The 22,278-nt window shown below is 43.0% G+C and overlaps 1 protein-coding gene across 4 annotated transcripts in view; it reads left to right on the top strand.

Moving 5' to 3' along the window:
- CELSR1 (cadherin EGF LAG seven-pass G-type receptor 1) overlaps positions 1-22,278 on the top strand; it is a 318,308-nt gene that overhangs the window by 124,206 nt on the left and 171,824 nt on the right. For all 4 annotated transcript variants that reach the window (XM_063927112.1, XM_063927111.1, XM_063927109.1 and 1 more), the window contains exon 2: positions 10,858-11,496. In XM_063927112.1, the coding sequence (XP_063783182.1) occupies positions 10,858-11,496 (639 nt within the window). The remainder of the gene's footprint in view (positions 1-10,857; positions 11,497-22,278) is intronic.

Raw genomic sequence — 22,278 nt, 5'->3', positions numbered from 1 at the left:
TATACAGGTGTTTGTATTTACGCAGTAAAGAAATCGTTACTTTAGGTAAAAAACAAACAAAACAAACACATTTTGGTATTCTCCAAAAGTGTATATGTATATATATATATATATATATATATATATATATATATATAAGCTAAACAAAACCAAAGGCCAGCTGCTTAATTCCCTGCTGACTAGGACTATACTGTATGTCAGAATAACATGTTACTTATGACTAAAAAGAGTACACAGAAACATTCTAGGCTTCAGTGAGGAGAAGCACTACAAACACAATGCACATGCTGACAAATATAATACATGTATGTACATACACATATATATATATATATATATATATATATATAGATATATATAGATATATATAAACAGAAAGTTCAGCACTCACCAAAGCAAGCTCACTTATTTTCACAACATCAATAAATAAATGATGGGGGTTTAGTTAGTGAATTGGCCAATGCACAGAAGCCTGCAAACCGCTCGCCAAGGTGCCCCATCTTCATGCAGGTCCTACACTATCACAGAGTCTCAAAAATTAAAACCTAGCAACTGTATCACACATAATATAACTGCAAATATGCCCACTTGGTTTACTGTGTATCTGCCAAATACTCTATAGCTTTTAAAGGTACACTGGGCACCTGACACTGGCTGATAAATTACTAAAGAACAGCTGACTCAGGTTTAAGATAATTGGGCTTGCATAGGGGTGCATGAACAAAGCTTGTGGCCACAGTTAATATGAGTTAACCAAAGATTAACCCTACAATATACCAACAAATATAAACCACAGCACTCACCACCCCAGAAGCGGGGTGCAGTGTCTGCACTCACCACTCATAGGGTGGGGTGCATGTAGCCCATGGCCACCTACTTAAAGATCTACAAACAGAAAGTTCAGCACTCACCAAAGCAAGCTCACTTATTTTCACAACATCAGTAAATTAATGATGAGGGTTTAGTTAGTGAATTGGCCAATGCACGGAAGCCTGCAAACCGCTCGCCAAGGTACCCCATGAAGATGGGGTACCTTGGCGAGCGGTTTGCAGGCTTCCGTGCATTGGCCAATTCACTAACTAAACCCCCATAATTTATTGATTGATGTTGTGGTGAGTGCTGAACTTTCTGTTTGTATATTTTTAAGTAGGTGGCCATGGGCTACATGAACCCCACCCTATGTAGCATAACAAATGGCTACAGTCAATGTACATACGTGAGAATATTCGCATGCGCTTCCCGGTCCGGTCCTCCGCTATCAGGTAGATAACGTTGAGAGTCTTGTGTGTCCGGCCAGGCAGCAACACGCTTTTTATACAATACTTCCAAAAGCAATACAATGGATACTGTAATCCCTTTGTTCATTGGACACAGGGATGCATCTTTACAGTACAGGAGAGGTCATAGGATGATTTGAAAAGGTGGGCGATGTCTTTCTCAAATGCTCTTGTGGGTGGTCTCCTCTGGATTCCCGCCGCATACAAAATATACAGTAAATACAGTTTATATCTATATTCTGCTTCTGCACATAACTATCCGCAGGAACATGCGATCTTCCTCAAACCAACACCGGAATGTTACCCTTAAAATACCCTACAGCTGGATACCATACACCACCTTATAACCTTAGTGTGTCCCCTCCTATCATGCAAAGGTGAATCCCTTTGTTCTGGAATCATTTAAACTGTTGATACTTGCTGATGTGGTGCAGGGGGACTATGTGTACAATGTGCACTATTTGGATTAAATATGTAATGTTTTGATAGCCCTCCATGCATTCACAAACTCCGCCGTAAATACCCACACCACGCACAGGACCGCGGGAGCGACCATACGCAAATTGCGGATATGTGCACGCACGGCGGAACAAGAGCACGCGCAGTGGGCATGTGTGTGTATTTTATACGTGCTGTATGTTCTGTAATATTTTTCGACTTTAACATTTATTAAAAATAAAAACGAAGAATCACATGTACATAAGTATTCACAGCCTTTGCCGTGAAACTCAAAATTGAGCTCATGTGCATCCTGTTTCCACTGATCATCCTTGAGATGTTCCACCTGTGGTAAATTCATTTTTTAGACATGATTAGGAAAGGCACACACCTGTCTATATAAGGTCCCACACTTGACAGTGTATGTCTGAGCACAAACCAAGCATGAAGTCAAAGGAATTCTCCGTAGACCTCGGAGACAGGATTGTCTGGAGGCACAAATCTGGGGAAGGGTACAGAAAAAGATCTGCTTTTGAAGGTCCCAATGAGCACAGTGGCCCCCATCATCCGTAAATGGAAGAAGTTCGGAACCACCAGGACTCTTCCTAGAGCTGTCCGGCCGTATAAACTGAGCGATCAGGGAAGAAAGGCCCTAGTCAGGGAGGTGATCAAGAACCAAATGGTCACTCTTTCAGAGCTACAGCATTCCTCTGTGGAGAGAGGAGAACCTTCCAGAAGGACAGCCATCTCTCCAGCAATCCACCAATCAGGCCTGTGTGGTAGAGTGGCCAGACGGAGGCCACTCCTTAGTAAAAAGCACATGGCAGCCTGCCTGGAGTTCGACAAAATGCACCTGAAGGACTCTCAGACCATGAGAAACAAAATTCTCTGGTCTGATGAGACAAATATTGAACTCTTTGGCGTGAATGCCAGGCGTCATGTTTGGAGGAAACCAGGCACCGCTTATCACCAGGCCAATACCATCCCTACAGTGAAGCATGGTGGTGGCAGCATCATGCTGTGGGGATGTTTTTCAGCGGCAGGAAGTTGGTGACTAATCAGGATAGAGGGAAAGATGAATGCAGCAATGTACAGAGACATCCTGGATGAAAACCTGCTCCAGAGCGCTCTTGACCTCAGACTGGGGCGACGGTCCATCTTTCAGTGGGACAACGACCCTAAGCACACATCCAGGATATCAAAGGAGTGGCTTCAGGACAACTCTGTGAATGTTCTTGAGTGGGCCAGCCAAAGCCCAGACTTGAATCTGATTGAACATCTCTGGAGAGATCTGAAAATGGCTGTGCACCGATGCTTCCCATCTAACCTGATGAAGCTTGAGAGGTGCTGCAAAGAAGAATGGGTGAAACTGCCCAAAGATAGGTGTGCCAAGCTTGCGGCATCATATTAAAAAAGACTTGATGCTGTTTTTTCTGCCAAAGGTGCATCAACAAAGTATTAATCACAAGCTGTGAATGTTTATGTACATGTGATTTCTTCGTTTGTGTTTTTTTTTAAATAAATTTGCAAAAATCTTTTTTTTCACGTTGTGATTATGGGGTGTTGCGTTTAGAATTTTGAGGGAAAAAATGAATTTATTCCATTTTGGAATAAGGCTGTAACATAAAATGTGGGAAAAGTCAAGTGCTGTGAATACTTTGCGGATGCACTATACATACTATACATAGAAAATAAAACAAAACAACCAGCAAAAATTTATAACCACAAAACAAAAACAAAAAATATAAAAATTAAACAAAATTAAATAAATGAAAGAAAAATACAACATAGTGTAAAAATAAAAGGTTGCACACACAAAATATCATCCTAGCAAAAGTAGTTAAAACAAAGACAATTATACATGTACACAAAGTGTGCTACGTAGAGGGTTGTAAAGAGGCATAAGTGGACTCCAGCCATCTGCCACTCATGTTCTTCACCAGCGAAACCCATGCTGAACATTGTAGGTTTAAAGGGCTTTACTTCTTTCTTAATACTGATATCATCCCCCATGCACCCCCCTTCACAAAAAGAAAAAGTTAAGATGCGTGACCAAAAGCAGGCATTTAATTCCAACGGATAGATAATCCTGTAAGGGTCATTTATTGGATATATTGGATGTTTAGCTTGCTGCATTCTGTTCTGTTTATCTGCTTGCCTGACCTGTACCAGGGGTTTGCCCACTTCATGATTTGAGGAATCCAATGATTTGCAAGACTGCAGTCCAGCAGGAAATTGCTAATGGTGAAGAACTTGAATATGTCACCTCCCTCTTCTCTTTAAACAATATTCACTTATCTATTAAAATCGGTTAACCACATTTGGACGTTAATATAACCTGCTCCCCTTTTAAATCAAATGCTGAGGGCGCTCCCAGATACTCTCCTCTTACCAGAACCTGGATTAGATGCATAATGCATGTAATAAATAAACACACTGTCACTGACCTAGGTTGAGGGTGTTGTGAACTCGGGGGTTCTCCCGATGGTAGGGGAGAGGAACCACAGTTGGGTCGGAACAGGGATGGCTTGATATAGGTCTTCCTCATACAGGACTCTGACAGTAGAGCTTGGTGACAACATTAAGAAACTTTATTGCAGGAAGGGAGCAACACAATGTCACATAGCAGAGAAGGAACGTATGGAGGGAATGTCCAGGCCTACAGGAGGACTTGTAAGCAATGTTAAAGATTCCAGGAAAAGAAGTACTTGTGAGTGTTGGTACAAGATAATAGTGACTGAAGAACTTGTGAGTGATGTTTTTAAAGATACTGCTGATTTGAAGAACTGGTGAATGGTGGTTAAAGACTCTGATGATTTGAAACACTTGTGAGCGGTGGTTAAAGACACTGATGATTTGTATGACTTGAGAGCGGTGATTAAAGACACTATAGAACTTGAGAACGGTGGTTAAAGACACTAATGATTTGTATGACTTGAGAGCGATGATTAAAGACACTGTAGAACTTGGGAGCGGTGGTTAAAGACACTGGTAACTTCCAAAACTTGGGAGCGGTGGTTAAAGACACTGATGACTTGTAGAATTTGAGAACGGTGTTTAAAGACACTGATGACTTGTAGAACTTAAGAGCGGTGTTTAAAGACACAGATGACTTGTAGAACTTGAGAGCGGTGTTTAAAGACACTGATGACTTGTAGAACTTGAGAGCGGTGCTTAAAGACACTGATGACTTGTAGAACTTAAGAGCGGCGTTTAGCCCGCAGCCCACGCTGACTCCAAGAAGCACTGGTGACTGGATTGCAGAGGAACACACCAGCCGCTGTATATGCTGGAACTGTGCAGCAACTGTCACCTGGAAGTGCCGGAGACACTGGGGTATGCTGCAGAGAGATTCGCCGGGAACAAGAGCACTGGCATCCACTTCAGGGGAAAAGACGATACTCAGGCGCCGAGGCGCTGCCTGGCGTCTGCCTTTGAATCTCCCGCCTCCGCTGGATTGATGGAACAGTCTGATGACGTCACCTGCTCCCCGCCCACGTGATGCCGGGTGTCATGGCGGCGCCCCTGCCCCGGGGAACCGTCGGGAGCCGCGCCAGCCAGGCGCCGGAGCCCGTGGACCATCGAAGGCGGAGGCCGCAACACAGACCAGCAGGCACGCAGGGGTAAGCGTGGTGAACGCCGCCTATGGCGTGTGACACACACTGATCACGATGTAGTATAGAGCAGGATTTTATGAATGTTAACCCAATTTTAATGGTCCTACTCACTGTCGTCCGGGAGCCTCAGTTACCAGGTATTTACCTCTGCCAATCAAGCTACTGTATAGGAAAAGTCTTTCTTACTGTGTACATAGGTGGTCATTCCGAGTTGTTCGCTCTGTAATTTTCTTCGCATCGCAGCGATTTTCCGCTTATTGCGCATGCGCAATGTTCGCACTGCGCCAAGTAAATTTGCTATGCAATTAGGAATTTTACTCACGGCATTAGGAGGTTTTTTCTTCGTTCTGGAGATCGGAGTGTGATTGACAGGAAGTGGGTGTTTCTGGGTGGAAACTGCCCGTTTTATGGAAGTGTGTAAGAAAAACGCTACAGTTTCTGGGAAAAACGCGGGAGTGGCTGGAGAAACGGAGGAGTGTCTGGGCGAACGCTGGGTGTGTTTGTGATGTCAAACCAGGAACGACCAGCACTGAACTGATCGCACTGGAAGAGTAAGTCTCGAGATACTCAGAAACTGCAAAGAAATTTCTATTCGCAATTTTGAGAACCTTTCGTTCGCAATTTTGATAAGCTAAGATTCACTCCCAGTAGGCAGCGGCTTAGCGTGTGCAATGCTGCTAAAAGCAGCTAGCGAGCGAACAACTCGGAATCACCCCCATAGAGGGAGATTGTAATCGCCTTATTTGTCACTATAGCATAAATACATATGTTGCTGGCTTTATTTATTATTTAGTAATATGATTTTCATAAATTCCTTGGTGTCAAAATAGTATATAGCTCATTATTTTGGCAACACAAGACAGATTATGGTTTGACAGCAGATGTTCTTTGTACGTAGAGAAATTGTCAGTCATTACATTGAAGCTTTAGTGTCTGTGTACATGTTTGTACTTACAATAAGCTGTTGTCACTAGCTTCTTTAGTGATATTGTCAAGCAGTCAGACGGTGTATTAGCCATTACTCATAGTGGAAACATTTTGTATATAATGGTTGGCATATATGTAATGTTTCCCTTAATGATATAGATTTGAGCATCTGGTTCTCTGTGCTACTTTGCCACTAGTGAATTTGATAATCTATAATTGTATAAAATGTTATACGAATTCACAGATGTGTCTAAAACGAGCCTCATGATCAAACCTTTATTTTCACTGGTGCACCTAGCCTAAATGGCACCTAATTTTAGTCGTGGTTCAGATCAATTTTGGGGATCTGAGTGGTCTGAGTCCCGAGTTGGGTCTTCCCTTGGATTTAAAAAACGAATCTGGGATTTTGGATTGCATGTAAGTCCATCCCTCGTGATTTCAGATGCCATTTCACTCAGGAGAGTGTATGGTGAGGTGGGCAAAATTGTCTATACCTGACAAAAACAGGTCCAAGTAACATGATTTCAGCTGTTTTATTGATTCTTAAAGAAACTCAGATCCAAAACCGAACCCAAAACACTTGAGGGTGCTTTTGCAAAACCAGTACCAAAACACGATGATCATTTAGAACCAAAACACGGGGGTCTGTGTACATCTCTACACACCATACGGTAGTGTACAACTCTGAATCAGGCCCATAGTTTTTCCCCAGGGGTTCTGTAGTGTGGTGTGCACCTAAGTACTAATGACACCAGTGTCTCCAGCCAGTGCAAACAAAAGATCTTTGTACAACTTATTTAGCTATCTGTTACCATTGCGCTTTGTAGAGCACTGTGTAATCATACGAAAGTGCACCTTCTGTGATTTATTGAATTGTTTGTAGCCTCTTGACTAAAATGTATGATTAATGTCAGGGTCTCAAATTAGATATAGGGCCCAATTCAGAGTTGATCGCAGCAGCAAATTTGTTAGCAGTTGGGCAAAACCATGTGCACTGCAGGGGGGGCAGATATAACATGCAGGGGGGGCAGATATAACATGTGCAGAGAGAGTTAGATTTGGGCTCTTGTCACCTCTGCCATCACTATGATGCTACCTTGGAATGTGTGCATAAAAGCCAAGATAAATGGTTCAAGTGTACCTACCTTAGAAATAAATGACACCTTCTTATCCACCTCTCACCAATTGTTCCTTTTTTGCTTTCTAGATAATTCTTTATTTTTAAGTTCAATAGAACCTTTGATAAATCCTGGGGCAATAAGGGTAAATATCACCTCTACTATTGCATGCATGCGGCCTTGTTCATATGCTGAACCTAAAGTTTGTTTTGGGGTGGGACTGGGTGAATTTATGACCCCTGTGGCACTGTCACTGCATCCAAAAAAAACAACAAAATAGTTTCCTCTCCACATGTGCCCATGATTCTGCAGCTTATTTGACCCACTTGCAACCAACGACCTGGCTAGAGGTGATTCTATGTGAGCGGTGGTAATCTGTTATGAGTTAAGCTGGGTAAACACCTAAACATATTTGTCTAGTCTTACTGGTTGGAACAAAATTCTGGTAATATATGGGAGCAAAAGACAATCAACCTTTTAACGCAATTTGTCTGAAGGACCATTGTTTGCCCATTTTCCACTGTTAGGAAACAAACGGTTGATTTTCATTTGTTCCCTTACTTTACCAGATTTTTGTTCCAACCAGCCAGCCACATATACAGTATATTTAGGTGTGTACCCTTTACTGTGGTCTTGCACATGGGATACTACAGTTCTACTCCCCTCATGAAGTTGCACCTACAGTACATTTTCTCAACAAATCATTTTTTTAATATTTTTTTTTTTACTACTATCACCAACTTTTAATTCAGAAATACTATTACTGATGTCAAACTTGATGTAATAAGGAAATCATTATTTCTTAATTCCAAGAAATTGTAGATCAGTAGACGTTTCACTAAACGTCAATCCTCTATACTATAGGGTCTATAGTATGAAAAGAGTAAATAAATCCTTAGACTTTGCCAGAGAGTGGTGGATTTAGTTTGTTGGTGTAACCCCCTTGAATATCACCGTTAATCTTATATTTTTATGTTTAGCTTAGAATATAATCTACTGATATAATTTCCTTTTCTTAAAGCATAAATCATTTCCCATGATAGGGAAGTGAGCAAATCATACACTTGCTGAACCTATTTGAATTGTACTGAAATTGCTCCTGTGGTATAAACCAGTAATATTATGACAAAACCTGGAATTGTCCACACATCTCTAGCTGGCAGTTTTATACATTGTACAACAGAAATATTATGGCATTTTCATTCATCTGCTTCCTGACATTGCCATAATGGTAGCCTTATGGGGACTGTATGTGGCTGTTAATTAATAATTAATAGAAATGTTGTACTTTACAGTACAGTTTATTGTCTAGAAGTAGTGATGAGGGAATTCTACAAATCCATAAAATGTGTGCATCCTGGTGTACTCCTGCTGAATGCATGAATAGACATGGACTGATGAGTCATACTTGTGGACCGAATGGAGATAAGGAATAAAGAATAATATATGGGTATGATTTGCTAATGGAAGCAATGTTGAGTACTGGAGATTGTACATGATTTAATATGGAGCCGGCATGTGGGGGATGTAGACACTGTAAGATGGTTTAAAGTGCGGAGTACTTACAGTAACCTATATCTTGAGATAAAACAAATCACACTGGTCATATTGTATAATACATTTGCATTATAATATCTTATGCAATACATAAGCACATAGGCGTGGTCTTTTCAAATAGCAAATATTCCGTCGGAGAGTAAAGTATGTACAGAATTAAATCTATACTGTGTGTACATTATATATATATATATATATATATATATATATATATGTACATACATGTATTATATTTGCCACCATGTGCACTGTGCTTGTAGTGCTTCTCCTCACTGAAGCCTAGAATGTTTCTGTGTACTCTTTTTAGTCATAAGTAACATGTTATTCTGACATACAGTATAGTCCTAGTCAGCAGGGAATTAAGCAGCTGGCCTTTGGTTTTGTTTAGCTTATATATATATATATATATATATATGTGTGTTTGTGTGTGTGTGTGTGTGTGTGTGTGTGTCTGTCTGTCTGTCGGTCTGTATGTATGTGTGTATATATATATATATATACATGTATGCATATATATATATATATATATATATATATATATACTTTTGGAGAATACCAAAATGTTTTTTTGTTGGTTTGTTTGTTTTTACTTAAAGTAATAAGGCTGCTTTGTCTCTGGTTAGTAAAAAGTGGAGTTATTTAGATGTGCATTAAGACCACTGGAGTTATTTGGTTTAAAATGAACAACTTTATTAAATTCCCATGAAAAAGTACTTATACTTACATTTTTTATTTATTTAATATAAGCATTTTTTTGTGTAGCTATATACTATTTTCTTAAGTTATATGGGTGGTTGGTATTACTGTATCACTTAATTAATGTATCATTCTCATCGTTGGGATTTGTTGCAAGTAAAGAATACTGGTAATTAAAAATGACTGTATGTAGTACCGCTCATAACCTTTCATTTAAATATCAGTGTGTGTATGTGTGTGTGTTGTTATTGTTTTGTAACCATACTGTAGGTAGGTTGTTGTACAGTGATCATGTGTAGTAATATAGTATCACTTATGCGTTAATATCACTTATGTGTTACATTTGGGGGAATGTAAATGTACATCTACCAGCTGGTTTAGGAAGGTGATAAAGTATGTACAATGCTTATTTTTGTTAAATTAATATATTGTACATAGTAAACTGTCCTTTAATTATTTGCTATCATGTTGTGATGCATGCGTGTGCTCTTTATGTGGTTTATCATGGGGTACCATATGTTATTTGTAAGGACTTTTTTTCTACAGTACATCACTATTTCATATGCAAATTGCATGAACCATCTTCATAAATAAGCAAGGTTAGATGTTTTTTTTATTGCATCACAAGGTGCCCTGGGTTGTTCTGTAAGGGCTGTGTATGTACATATACAGTATAAGCTTCCCTGTACTCCTATTTATCCCTTCATTAAAAACACAACTCTGCCTACCTCCTCGGTAAGACATTCCACAGGGTCGATTAACTCAAGTAGGCTCATCGGGGGCAGATTTTAAAATTTGTTGTTGGAAATTGACAATCGTAAAAAAAAATATTCCTTCAGTGCTCCATGAAGGGGTTGGGAGTACCTGGAAAGTAGCAAAAAAAATTAATTTGTGCCGTCCGTTTATACATTTCATAAATGACCTTAACTCTGTGTTTTCCAATGTTATTAAATACTTTATTTTGGATAAATGCTGTTTATTTTGATATGCAATTTTTATCTATTTTTAATTTTGTTGTGATGTTATGTCCTGTAGTTAGCTGCTACAAATTAATCTACTTTTTTAATGTTGATTTTAATAATAAATAATAAAAATACAATAAACATTGTTTGCAATGGTCAATAGCTTTCATGTATTCTTAGTATATAGTCCTCTTTGCACACTTATGTTTGTTGCACGCAGCAATATCCTCATATTGATTCATGTGTATTTCTCTCCATCCTTTAGATGGCGTACATAGTGTTACTGCGCACTGCACCTTACGTGTTACCATCATCACAGATGACATGCTGACCAACAGCATCACAGTCCGGCTAGAAAACATGTCCCAGGAGAAGTTTCTATCTCCGCTGCTTTCTCTGTTTGTGGAAGGAGTGGCAACTGTGTTATCTACCACCAAGGAGGGCATCTTTGTCTTCAATATTCAAAATGACACTGATGTGAGCTCCAACATTCTCAATGTGACCTTTTCTGCCTTACTACCTGGAGGAGTCCGCAACAAGTTCTTTCATTCGGAGGATCTCCAGGAACAGATCTACCTGAACAGAACCCTTCTCACAATGATTTCCACCCAGCGTGTTCTGCCATTCGATGATAACATTTGTTTGAGGGAACCCTGTGAGAATTACATGAAGTGTGTGTCTGTGTTAAAGTTTGACAGCTCAGCTCCTTTCATAAACTCCAATACTGTACTTTTTCGCCCTATTCACCCAATCAATGGATTACGGTGCCGCTGCCCCCCTGGATTTACTGGAGACTACTGTGAAACAGAGATTGATCTCTGTTACTCTAATCCCTGTGGCAAGAATGGACAATGCCGAAGCAGAGAAGGCGGCTACTCTTGTGAGTGCTATGAAGAATTTACAGGTATGAGCCATACACATTTTATTAAGGTGTGTCTGAGTTAGATTTGATTACCATATTCTGTTGCAGGGTAAAACAAAACAATAAATAAACAGCGCTACCAGGTGTTGGTATTCAAATCAATGTATAAAATTTAATATAAACGAATTAATATAATAAACAAATATTAAAATCAAATAAATATAACAAGCCTCATAAGCCAGTGATATGACCAAAGGACATTTTCTATGGACTCGTGTAAGGGCCAGGTGATAGTAGGATTGTTCCAATGCTTTATAACATCATATCCTGCATGGATTACCAAATGATAATTACCGGATCCTAAGTGGAAGATGGCAGGGTATTCCACCTAGCGCGGTGATGATGGTTCTGTCCTGCGCAAATATGGATGGTGGTTCTCCCTTTTTGTTAAATGTCCACATGCATGGATCGGTCTCCGGATGAATGGGTGTTGGATGGGTCAGAGCTCTGAAGACCACTGCGGGTCGTCCCAAACATTTATATCCAATTTTTAGGAAAGGCAATGGATGATCAATTCCATAGACTCTCTGGCCTTGGCGATGTCCTGGTCATAGGCTGGCAAATCTGTTGCAGGGTAGGCAACCTGTGGTAATCCAGCTGCTGTGGAACTACACATCCCAGCATGCCCTGACAGCAAAAGTGTAGTTCCACAGCAGCTGGAGTGCCACAGGTTGTCTATCCCTGTTCTACTGGATAGTCACATCCTGTACGCTTGTTCTTAGCCTTCATAGTTTATTATACGATCATCAGAATGGTCACAGCTGCAGAAGATGAGTGAACTGACCCTATGGGTAACAGTTGTTACTGTGTACAGGGCTGCATACTGTATGACAGGGGCAGGGTAATGATGTGAGGAGGGAAATACAGGCACCCAAGAAACCACAAACCCAAGTTTTTTCATTTCGGAGGAGATGTGTCAAATCTCGGAGAGAGATAAAGTACCAACTAATCAGTTTCTGTCATTTTACAGGCTGTTTGACAAAATGACAGTTTTGAGCTGATCGGTTTGTATTTCATCTCTCTCCAAGGTTGATACAACTCCTCCTTTGTATGAATTTTAATGTACTTATGTAGGATAGTGTTCCAAAACCATCTACTGTATACAGTACTTCATATGTATTTCAACCATTTTGTGCTGAACTACAACTGGAAATGTGATTTGAATATAAGCATCAACATTGTTAGTGCTCTGGAGTATAATCATATTCTTGTTAATTATATGTGCACTAATTCTTCTTGAAACACCAGAAAACCTGTGTGATGGGGAGGTCAAAGGTGACTGAAACCAGGCTCCTTGTAAATTGGTACTTCTATAATTTACAAGTACCCAATATGTAATGTTGCATATAACACAACATAACACTGACACTCCCGGTAAAGGATTGCCTCTCACATTCAAGTGTACTGTATGTGCATTATTTAACTTCTCTGTGATACAACTGGTTACTATTCAATTTATAGGCTGCATTTTTATGGTTATAGTCCACAAAAGGATGCACTTTAAGGGCAATGCAGTTACCACTTCCTAATATTTAAGATCACTGTTATCTTAATAACATTAATGGAACACAGTGACAATATTTGTCAACTTATCTCTAAACCTTTGACTATGATATATTTATAAGAACAGCTTAGAGACGTGTCCTCATTCACTGCGGCTTCTGTCACGCCAAGCAGCCTCTTTTGGCAGCAGGTCCTGGGGGCGTCTCGTCCATACCAAGTGCCCTCCTCACTCAAAATCTGTGTCATATTAGCAGAAATAAAACTGAAAGTGACAACGCTACTTTGTCAGATTGCACTGATCACTTTCATGTGCGACATTTGCACATCTGCTGTATGTGTGATGGAGTCTTAACTGTGTAAGAAATGGGTTCCAGTGTATAGGTCAACAGTCAGTAGGTCGGCCCCATATGGTCGACAGATGCACAAAGTTGCCATGGTCAAAAGGTTGACCGGTACAGAAGGTCAGTATGACGATGGTCGACACAACTTTTGTTTGATTTGCTATCCATGTGGAATATGATTGGGAATAGTAACCTGAAGCGTGGTGAGCAAAGTGAGCCTGCAAGAGTATGTGTTTCCACTAATTGTGCTTACATATGGTTAAACATACAAAATGACACACAAAAAATAAAACTTGTGTCGACCATTGTCATGTTGACCTTTTGACCCTGTCGACCTTACCCATTGTCTACCTTTTACCTGTTGACCATATTGGGTGGACCTAATGACTGTCTATCTAGACAGTGTAGATCTTCTACACCACACCTGTAAGAGATGCCGCTTTTTCTCACTCCAAGTTACGATTCATCTGCGACTTTGTATGTGTTTACAACTGATTCCTGTATGTTTATAGTCGCAGCAAAGTGTTTCTAATACATTCTGAGTATTGGTTCCCTGCGTCTGCGATGCAGATAATTTAAAAGAAAAAGTCACGCCCGTCATCTTGCGCCGTGTGGCGTATAGATACTAGGTGTATGAGTAGGGAGGCCAATCCCGGGATTTGGGCCTAAAAATGCCGGGATTTGAATCCCGGGATTGGAGCATCCAATCCCAGGATTCACAGGATTACACTGCGCATGTGCGGGAGGGAGGGAGGGTGTGTAAGTAATACTACTTACAATTAGGCGGGCGGCATCCCTAGACAAACGCTGAATGCGGCGGCACTTCAAATGTGGCGCCGGCCACCAGCCAATCAGAGCTGGCGGACCGGCAGCCAATCAGGGAAGCTGCCACAGCAGCGGCAGCCAATCAGGAGCGACTGCTGCGGCCGCTTCCCTGATTGGCTGCCGGTCCGCCAGCTCTGGTTGGCTGGCAGCCGGCGCTTCATTTGAAATGCCGCCGCGTTCAGTGTGTCCATGGATGCCGCCTACGTAATAGTAAGTGATATTACTTACACCCAGCCTCCCTCCCGCGCCGCTACCAACCCTCCCCGCTACCTACATCCTCCCGCCCAGCTACCTACACCCTCCCGCACCGCTACCTACATCCTCCCGCCCAGCTACAAGTAGTCGTCCCACCCCTCCTTTTCTTGACCCACATCAACACAAAGGCTCTTTTAAGAGCCACCCACCTCCTCTCTAATCGGGCTGGAACTGTGTTGGCTATTATATTATGTATTGCTTGCAAAGCTGCGTTGTGTCTCCATTCCAGGAGCTGTAAAACCAGTTCCAAATGTAAAACGGGGTAATATATATGCATTACATAGCAGATGTCGCCGTTAGTGCTTAGAAAAAGCAATCCATAGAGCAGTGACTGACCGTGTAGTTTCTGTAGAACTAGAGAATGATTGTGTCTCATTGAAATGTTACAAAGTGTCATTAGATTGTAGCAATTGTGTTAATATCACCCTGACTCCCTGATGATCACAGATGGTATAGGGTCGTTTGTCTCTCAAGATGCCATGTGTAGTGTGCTACTGTTACCGTATCATCGCACCTTAACACCAGGATGCAAACTCCGGTATCAGTGCAGTTATATTATACCCAATCCATTATTAGACATCCGTTTCCGAGAGCTCGGTGATCATACAATGCTGGCTTAGGCACCGCTACCGGCACCGCTACCTTCACCCTCCCTCCCTTCCGCGCCGCTACCTACACCCTCCTGCACCGCTACCTACCCTCCAGCGCTGCTCCCTACACCCTTCTTCACTGATCCCTACTGCAATCCCGGGATCCCGGGAATGAGCGTTTTTCAATCCTGAATCCTGTGATTGAAAAAACGGCCCGGGATTGGCCTCCCTATGTATGAGGACACCGGTTATAAAGTTCCTCTTTTTCTGCATGTACTGTACATCTTGCAGTCTGTATGTCTCTCTTCAGACTATCTGAAATCTCCTTACTGGGGCAAAAGCCCAAACACTGTGACCATCTATCCCATTGTTGAAAATAATTCAAGGCGGATTTGAGGCCCCTGATACTAAGGCTGTAACTGTTGTTGTGTTATCTGTGTAACTGTGAGCGGTGGCCATTTGCTGCATGTTAATGTGAGCTATTGTTAGGCCTGTGAATGAACTTGGAGTGAATAATCCTGTTGGTGTGGTAATGCTGGCTGGAATGTAGAGTCACACAGAGACTCCCTCCATGTCACCTACCTTTTCAAGAGGCAGCATTTCAGAAATATGTTACTGCAAAATGTTACAATCTGTCATCCTTGTGATAAGACTCACTAAGGACTGATGACGGAGGGCGCGAGAGAGATGAAGTTCTGCTCACATATCTCCGTCAGTAGCCAAATGCTGAAAATATCTGATCCATTTCCTGCAGAGGATAATCATGGCCTAATGTCACTGTTATTCCTTCTAATACTTTGAAGGTCCTTACCTGGCCTAGAGCAATTATTAGTAATTTATACACGATGAAAGTTACCCTATCTTGATAGTGTTGTATTACTGACACAAAGGTAAATTGAACCTCAGGGTGCATTTTTTTGTAATGAGACGTGTAATTAGGCCCTCTGTTCTATTCTGTACAAATAGTCAAAGGGGAATATTTACCAAAACCTGGAAAATATGTCTCAATTACTTAGGTTTTTTTTCTTTAGTTTCATAGCCTTTGATAACTTTTAGTGTTTGTATCTTTTTTTTTTTTTAATTTTATGACCGATTTGATACTGAGATTTGTAGTGCAAATGGTTTACAAGAAGTTATGTAGAATTAAATTTGCAATTAAAGTAAGGATTTTATTATTCCATTTACAAGTTTCATCCCTGTAATGAGTAGGCTTTGGTGAGCTAGTAACATTCCAACCTTAATTGTACTCATTTATTAGTGCAGTACCCCCACAAATCATACTTTGGGCTAAATGTAAAGCCTTTCACTTTTGTCAACTATTATTGCAATTTAAACCACAAGACTAAAAGTGGTCATTTTTCAAATAGGCAGAGCCGTCCTGATTTTGTCATAAATATATACATGATTGAGTCACATTATTATGATCACCTCCTACATTTGACGTCGGCAGCGTGTAGCCCATGAAGTACATCACGTGTCGTGCGCTGGCTTGGTGAGTATATAAGATGTGCGATAGGCCGACTGCACACACCACTCACTGCTGTCGTGGATTAAAGTGGTTGCAAAAAGGGATGATTATCAGGCCAAGGGTGGCAGTATTTCTGAAACAGCGCAGTTTGTGAACTGTTCGCCTGCTGCTGTGGTGAAGGTGTATAGTGACTAGACAAAGGGTATCATTGCCAATAACCGACGTGGAAACTGCAGAGCACCACATGCCATTGATGTGAGAGGTGAACGTCGGATACGAAGGTGCATGAGGGCAGACCAACACGCTACAGTGGAGCAGCTGACCATCAAAATGTACATGTGCCAACCTACCAGCACCTTATTGAGTCACTCCCAGCCTGTCTAGCTGCTGTCCATGAGCTGATGATCATAATGATGTGACTCGACCATTTATATGTGTGTGTATATGTATGTATATATGTATGTGTGTGTCTATATATATATATATATATCTATCTATATCGCTTACGTCCTAGAGGATACTGGGAATCTATTTAGTACCATGGGGTATAGACGGGTCCACTAGGAGCCATGGGCACTTTAAGAATTTGGTAGTGGGCGCTGGCTCCTCCCTCTATGCCCCTCCTACCAGACTCAGTTTAGAAAGTGTGCCTGGAGGAGCCGGTCACATCGCTGGAAGCTCCTGAAGAGTTTTCTGCATTTATTTTGTATGTTTGTTATTTTCAGACAGGTCTGGATGGCACCAGCCTGCCTGCTTTGTGGGACTTAGGGGGGAAAACGGCCCAACCTCTTGAAGGGTTAATGGTCCCATTCCCCGCTGAGAGGACACTAGCTCCTGAGGGAACTATTAGCAAGCCCCACCACAGCGAGTGTACATTCCCGCAGCACGCCGCCACCCCTAACAGAGCCAAAAGACAGAAGAGTGGTGAGTACTAAGCCGGCGTCCCGGTTAGCGGGTCGCCGGCCATTATGGCGGCATGAGGCTACGGAGATGCATGGCTTCCACGTAGGGCGGCTGGATCTCCAAACTCAGTGCACAGTGCGAACGCACCGCTTCTGAGGGAGCGAACTGAGTCTAAGTACATTACGGATGTACACAGTACTCAGATACAGACTTAAAAGGCAGCTGACTCCATTTTAAGCAATAAAATCACCTCAGCCAGTATAAAAAGCGGAAAGACCGCATGCCATTGAAGGGGCGGGGCTTCACTATGAGCGGATCCAGCAGCTCACCAGCGCCATTTTCCCTCTGCAGTGGACACAGACGCTGACTGACAGGGACGCGCAGCTCATCCAGAGAGAATCCAGATTACCTAAGCGGTACCAGGGGGTCATAGCAGGGGGGGAGCGCTTACTAGTGTACTAAGTACCCACAATGGGTACTTAGTGTGCATCCCGCCTAAGCTTGGCATTAGCAGTAAGGGCGCTGTGTGCTGGCTCCAGACTATCTATGTGTCTCTCTTGAAGGGCTCTTTGTGGGTTGATTGTGCATTTCACCTTTTCCTGTGTGTGTGTGTGTGTGTGTGTGTGTGTGTGTGTGTGTGTGTGTGTGTGTGTGTGTGTGTGTGTGTGTGTGTGTGCTGTCACTGGCACAGTATGTCAGACAAAGAGTGTGTTTCATGTAAGGCACTGTGTTCCTCTTCTCCAGGGGGTTCACTGCAGTGTACTCAGTGCAGTACATCCTCCCAGGCTAGCTGGGCAGAACCAGCTTGGCTGGATTCCATTAGGGGAATGATTTCCAATATTTATACAAAATTATCCCGCAATGAGAAAGACGCAATACTTAAGACAATCGATGACTGAGTTTATGAACAGAGACTCAGTACCCAAACCAGTGTCTCAGTCTCCTACCATTTGTCCGCAAAAACGTCCTTTGGCCCATATCCTGCAGTCTGATTCTGATGATGAGGGGTCAGACATGCAGGAGAGGGAGGTGGACGCAGAGGTGGGGAAGGCTACTCTTTCACAGGTAATAGGGCTCTCATAGAGGCTATTAGAGAGGTTGTGCATATCCCTGATAAGGTAACAGAGGAGACTGAGGAATCTTATTTTAATATAAAAAAATAAATCCTCAGCCACTTTTCCTGTGTCAAAGGAACTAGATTGAAGAACCGCGGGTTAATCCTGATAGGAAATTTCAAATCCCTAAAAGATTGATATCATCTTTTCCCTTTCCTCCTGAGGATAGGAAAAAATGGGAAAGTCCACCGATGCATCAGTATCCAGGCTGTCACAGAAAATTGTATTGCCTGTCCCCGGGGCAGCCTCTTTGATCGTAGAATTGAGAATACACGCAAATCTTTGTATACAGCTGCTGGGGTGGCACAGAGACCCACTATAGCATGTGGGTGGATTACTAGGGCCATCACAAATTAGTTAGGTAACCTAATTGAGGGGTTAGGTACCTTGCCTAAGGGGTAGATTGTTTTACTCCTGCAACATATACAGGACTCTGCAAATTTTATGCTGGAAGCCATAAAAGAAATAGGCTTGCTTAATGCACGCACCACTGCTATGGCAGTGTCAGCACGCAGAGGCTTATGGCTACGCCAGTGGACTGCTGACGCGGACTCCAGGAAAGGTGTGGAAGGCCTACCCTTCACAGGCCTTATTGGTAAGTCCACGTATCTTCCTTCTGCAGCTCCCCCAGCCAGGAAAGCCTACTCAGGAACTAATCTACAGTCCTTTCGGACTTACAAATTTAAGGGCAAACCAGAGGTTCTACTACAGCCACCAGACGCACTAGAGGTAAACCACGAAAACCAGCAACTGCCGGTTAACAGGAACAGAGCTCAAGCTCTGCTTCCTCAAAGACTTCAGCATGACGGTGGACCGCGATGCCTGGAAGACTGGCAGGTGGGATTCCGACTAAAATTGTTCAGTCACATCTGCACAACATCTTGCCAGGATCCCTAGGTCATAGATCTTATTTCCCAGGGCTACAGACTGGAGTTTCAGGAACTCCCACCTCACAGATTCTTCAAATTAGGCGTACCAGTTTCACAGGAAGCAAGTATAACCTTACAGAACACCATTCAAAAACTGGTACAGACTCAGGTCATTGTTCCAGTTCCACCTCAAACAAGGGATAATGGCCCTCATTCCGAGTTGATCACTCGCTGGCTACTTTTAGCAGCCATGCAAACGCATTGTCGCCGCCCACAGGGGAGTGTATTTTCGCTTTGTAAGTGTGCAATCGCATGTGCAGCTGAGCGGTACAAAAATATTTTGTGCAAAACAAGACCAGCCCTGTAGTTTCTTATCCTGTGTGATGATTCTAGCGTCGGAGGTCCTGGAATTGACGTCAGACACCCGCCCTGCAAACGCCTAGTCACGCCTGCGTTTTCCCTACCACTCCCAGGAAACGGTCAGTTGACACCCATAAACTTCCTCTTCCTGTCAATCTCCTTGCGATCGGCTGTGCGAATGGATTCGTTGCTAAAAGCATTGCACAGCAACGATGCTGTTTGTACCCGTACGACGCGCATGCGCATTGCAGTGCATACACATGCGCATTTTTGCCATTTTTTTACCTGATCGCTGCGCAGCGAAAATCGTCAGCGAGCGATTAACTCGGAATGAGGGCCATTATTCCAACCTGTTTGTAGTCTTGAAACCAGACGGTTCGGTAAGACCGATTTTGAACCTCAAGTCGCTGAACCCGTACTTATGAGTGTTCAAATTTAAGATGGAATCTCTGAGAGCGGTGATCTCAGGTCTGGAGGAGGGGGAATTCCTAGTGTCTCTGGATATCAAGGATGCGTACCTTCATATTCTGATCTGGCCGCCTCATCAGGCTTATCTACGGTTTGCACTGCAGGACTGCCACTACCAGTTCCAGGCCCTGCCATTTGGTCTCTCCACGGCACCGAGGGTGTTCACCAAAGTGATGGCAAAGATGATGTTTCTACTCTGCAAACAGAGAGTGAACATAATTCCATACCTGGATGATCTTCTGATAAAGGCACCATCCAGGGAGCGGTTGTTTGTCAGCATTCGTCTATCAATCAGACAACTCCTGGATCACGGGGGGATTCTGAACTTACCAAAATCTCACCTGGAACCAACACAGAGGCTTTCCTTCCTGGGAATGATACTGGACACGGAATCTCAGAGAGTGTTCCTTCCCTTGGTCAAGGCTATGGAAATCCAGTCGATGGTTCGGGCTGTCCTGAAGCCAACCCGGATCTCGGTGCATCTGTGCATTTCGCCTTCTGGGGAAAATGATGCACTCTTATGAGGCACTTCAGTACGGAAGGTTTCATGCGAGGCCCTTACAGCTGGATCTGTTGGACAGATGGTCTGGATCGCATCTTCACATGCACCAGAGGATCTGTCTGTCACCAAAAGACAGAATCTCCCTTCTATGGTGGCTACAGACTTCTCACCTCGTCGAGGGTCGGAGGTTTCGGTATTCAGAATTGGACGCAAGCCTCAGAGGTTGGGGAGCAGTCACCAAGGGGGTGCAGTTTCAAGGAAGATGGTAAAGTCAGGAAGCCGTCCTTCCAATAAACATCTTGGAACTCAGGGCAATCTACAACGCCCTTCTGCAGGCCTCATCTCTACTTCGGTATTCAGGCCATTCAAGTCCAGTCGGACAATGTAACGGTGGTAACGTACATAAACCGGCAGGGCGGAACAAAAAGCAGAGCAGCAATGTCAGAGGTGTCAAGAATTCTTCTCTGGCCGGAAAAACAGGCCGTGGCGTTGTCGGCGGTCTTCATTCCGGGAGTAGACAACTGGGAAGCAGACTTCCTCAGCAGACACGACCTGCACCCAGGGGAGTGGAGCCTTCACCCGAAAGTGTTCAGGTACTTGACACGTCGGTGGGGATATCCACCAGTCAACATGATGGCCTCTCATCTCAACAAGAAGCTCAAGCGGTATTGACCCACAGGCAGTGGCGGTAGATGCTCTGACGACTCCATGGATCTACCAGATGGTGTACGTGCTTCCTCCACTTTCTCTGATCTGAAGAATTCTAAAAAGAATAAGAAGGGAAAAGGTTCAAGCAATTCTCTGCTCCAGACTGGCCAAGAAGGGCCTGGTAAGCGGACCTTCTGGAGATGCTCCTCGAAGATTCGTGGCCTCTGCCTCTTCGCAAGGATCTTCTGCAACAGGGCCTGTTCATCTATCAAGACTTTTTCCGCGGCTGCATTTAACGGCATGGTGGTTGAACGGCTGATTCTAGTCAGAAGAGGGATTCCTGATAAAGTCATTCCGACTATGACCCAAGCCAGGAAAGGGGTAACGTCTAAACATTACCACCATATATGGAAGAAGTATGTCTCTTGGTGTGAGAGCAGCCAATATTCCGTGGTGGAATTTCATCTGGGACATTTCCTGCTTTTTCTGCAGTCAGGAGTGGATGTGGGCCTATGCCTAGGTTCCCTTAACGTTCAGATTATGGCTTTGTCTATTTTATTTCAGAAACGATTGGCTTCTCTCCCTGAGGTCAAGACATTCTTGAAAGGTGTTCTGCACATCCAGCCTCCCTTTGTGCCTCCCATGGCACCTTGGGATCTCAATTTAGTGCTGCAGTTCCTCCAATCGGACTGGTTTGACCCGTTACAGGTGGTTGACGTAAAGTATCTTACGTGGAAGACCATCACACTGTTGGCCTTGGCCTCAGCAAGACGTGTGTCGGAACTAGGGGCATTGTCTCACAAGAGTCCCTACTTAATTTTCCATGAGGATAGAGCTGAAGTCAGCAATTTCTTCCTAAGGTGGTGTCCACTTTTCACATCAACCAACCTATTGTGGTACTGGTTGTGATGGACACC

Source organism: Pseudophryne corroboree, chromosome 6 (assembly GCF_028390025.1).
Source record: "Pseudophryne corroboree isolate aPseCor3 chromosome 6, aPseCor3.hap2, whole genome shotgun sequence".
Lineage (NCBI taxonomy): Eukaryota > Metazoa > Chordata > Amphibia > Anura > Myobatrachidae > Pseudophryne > Pseudophryne corroboree.
The sequence above is the reverse complement of the archived record's forward strand: the minus strand, read 5'-3'. Positions and strand labels throughout refer to the sequence as shown.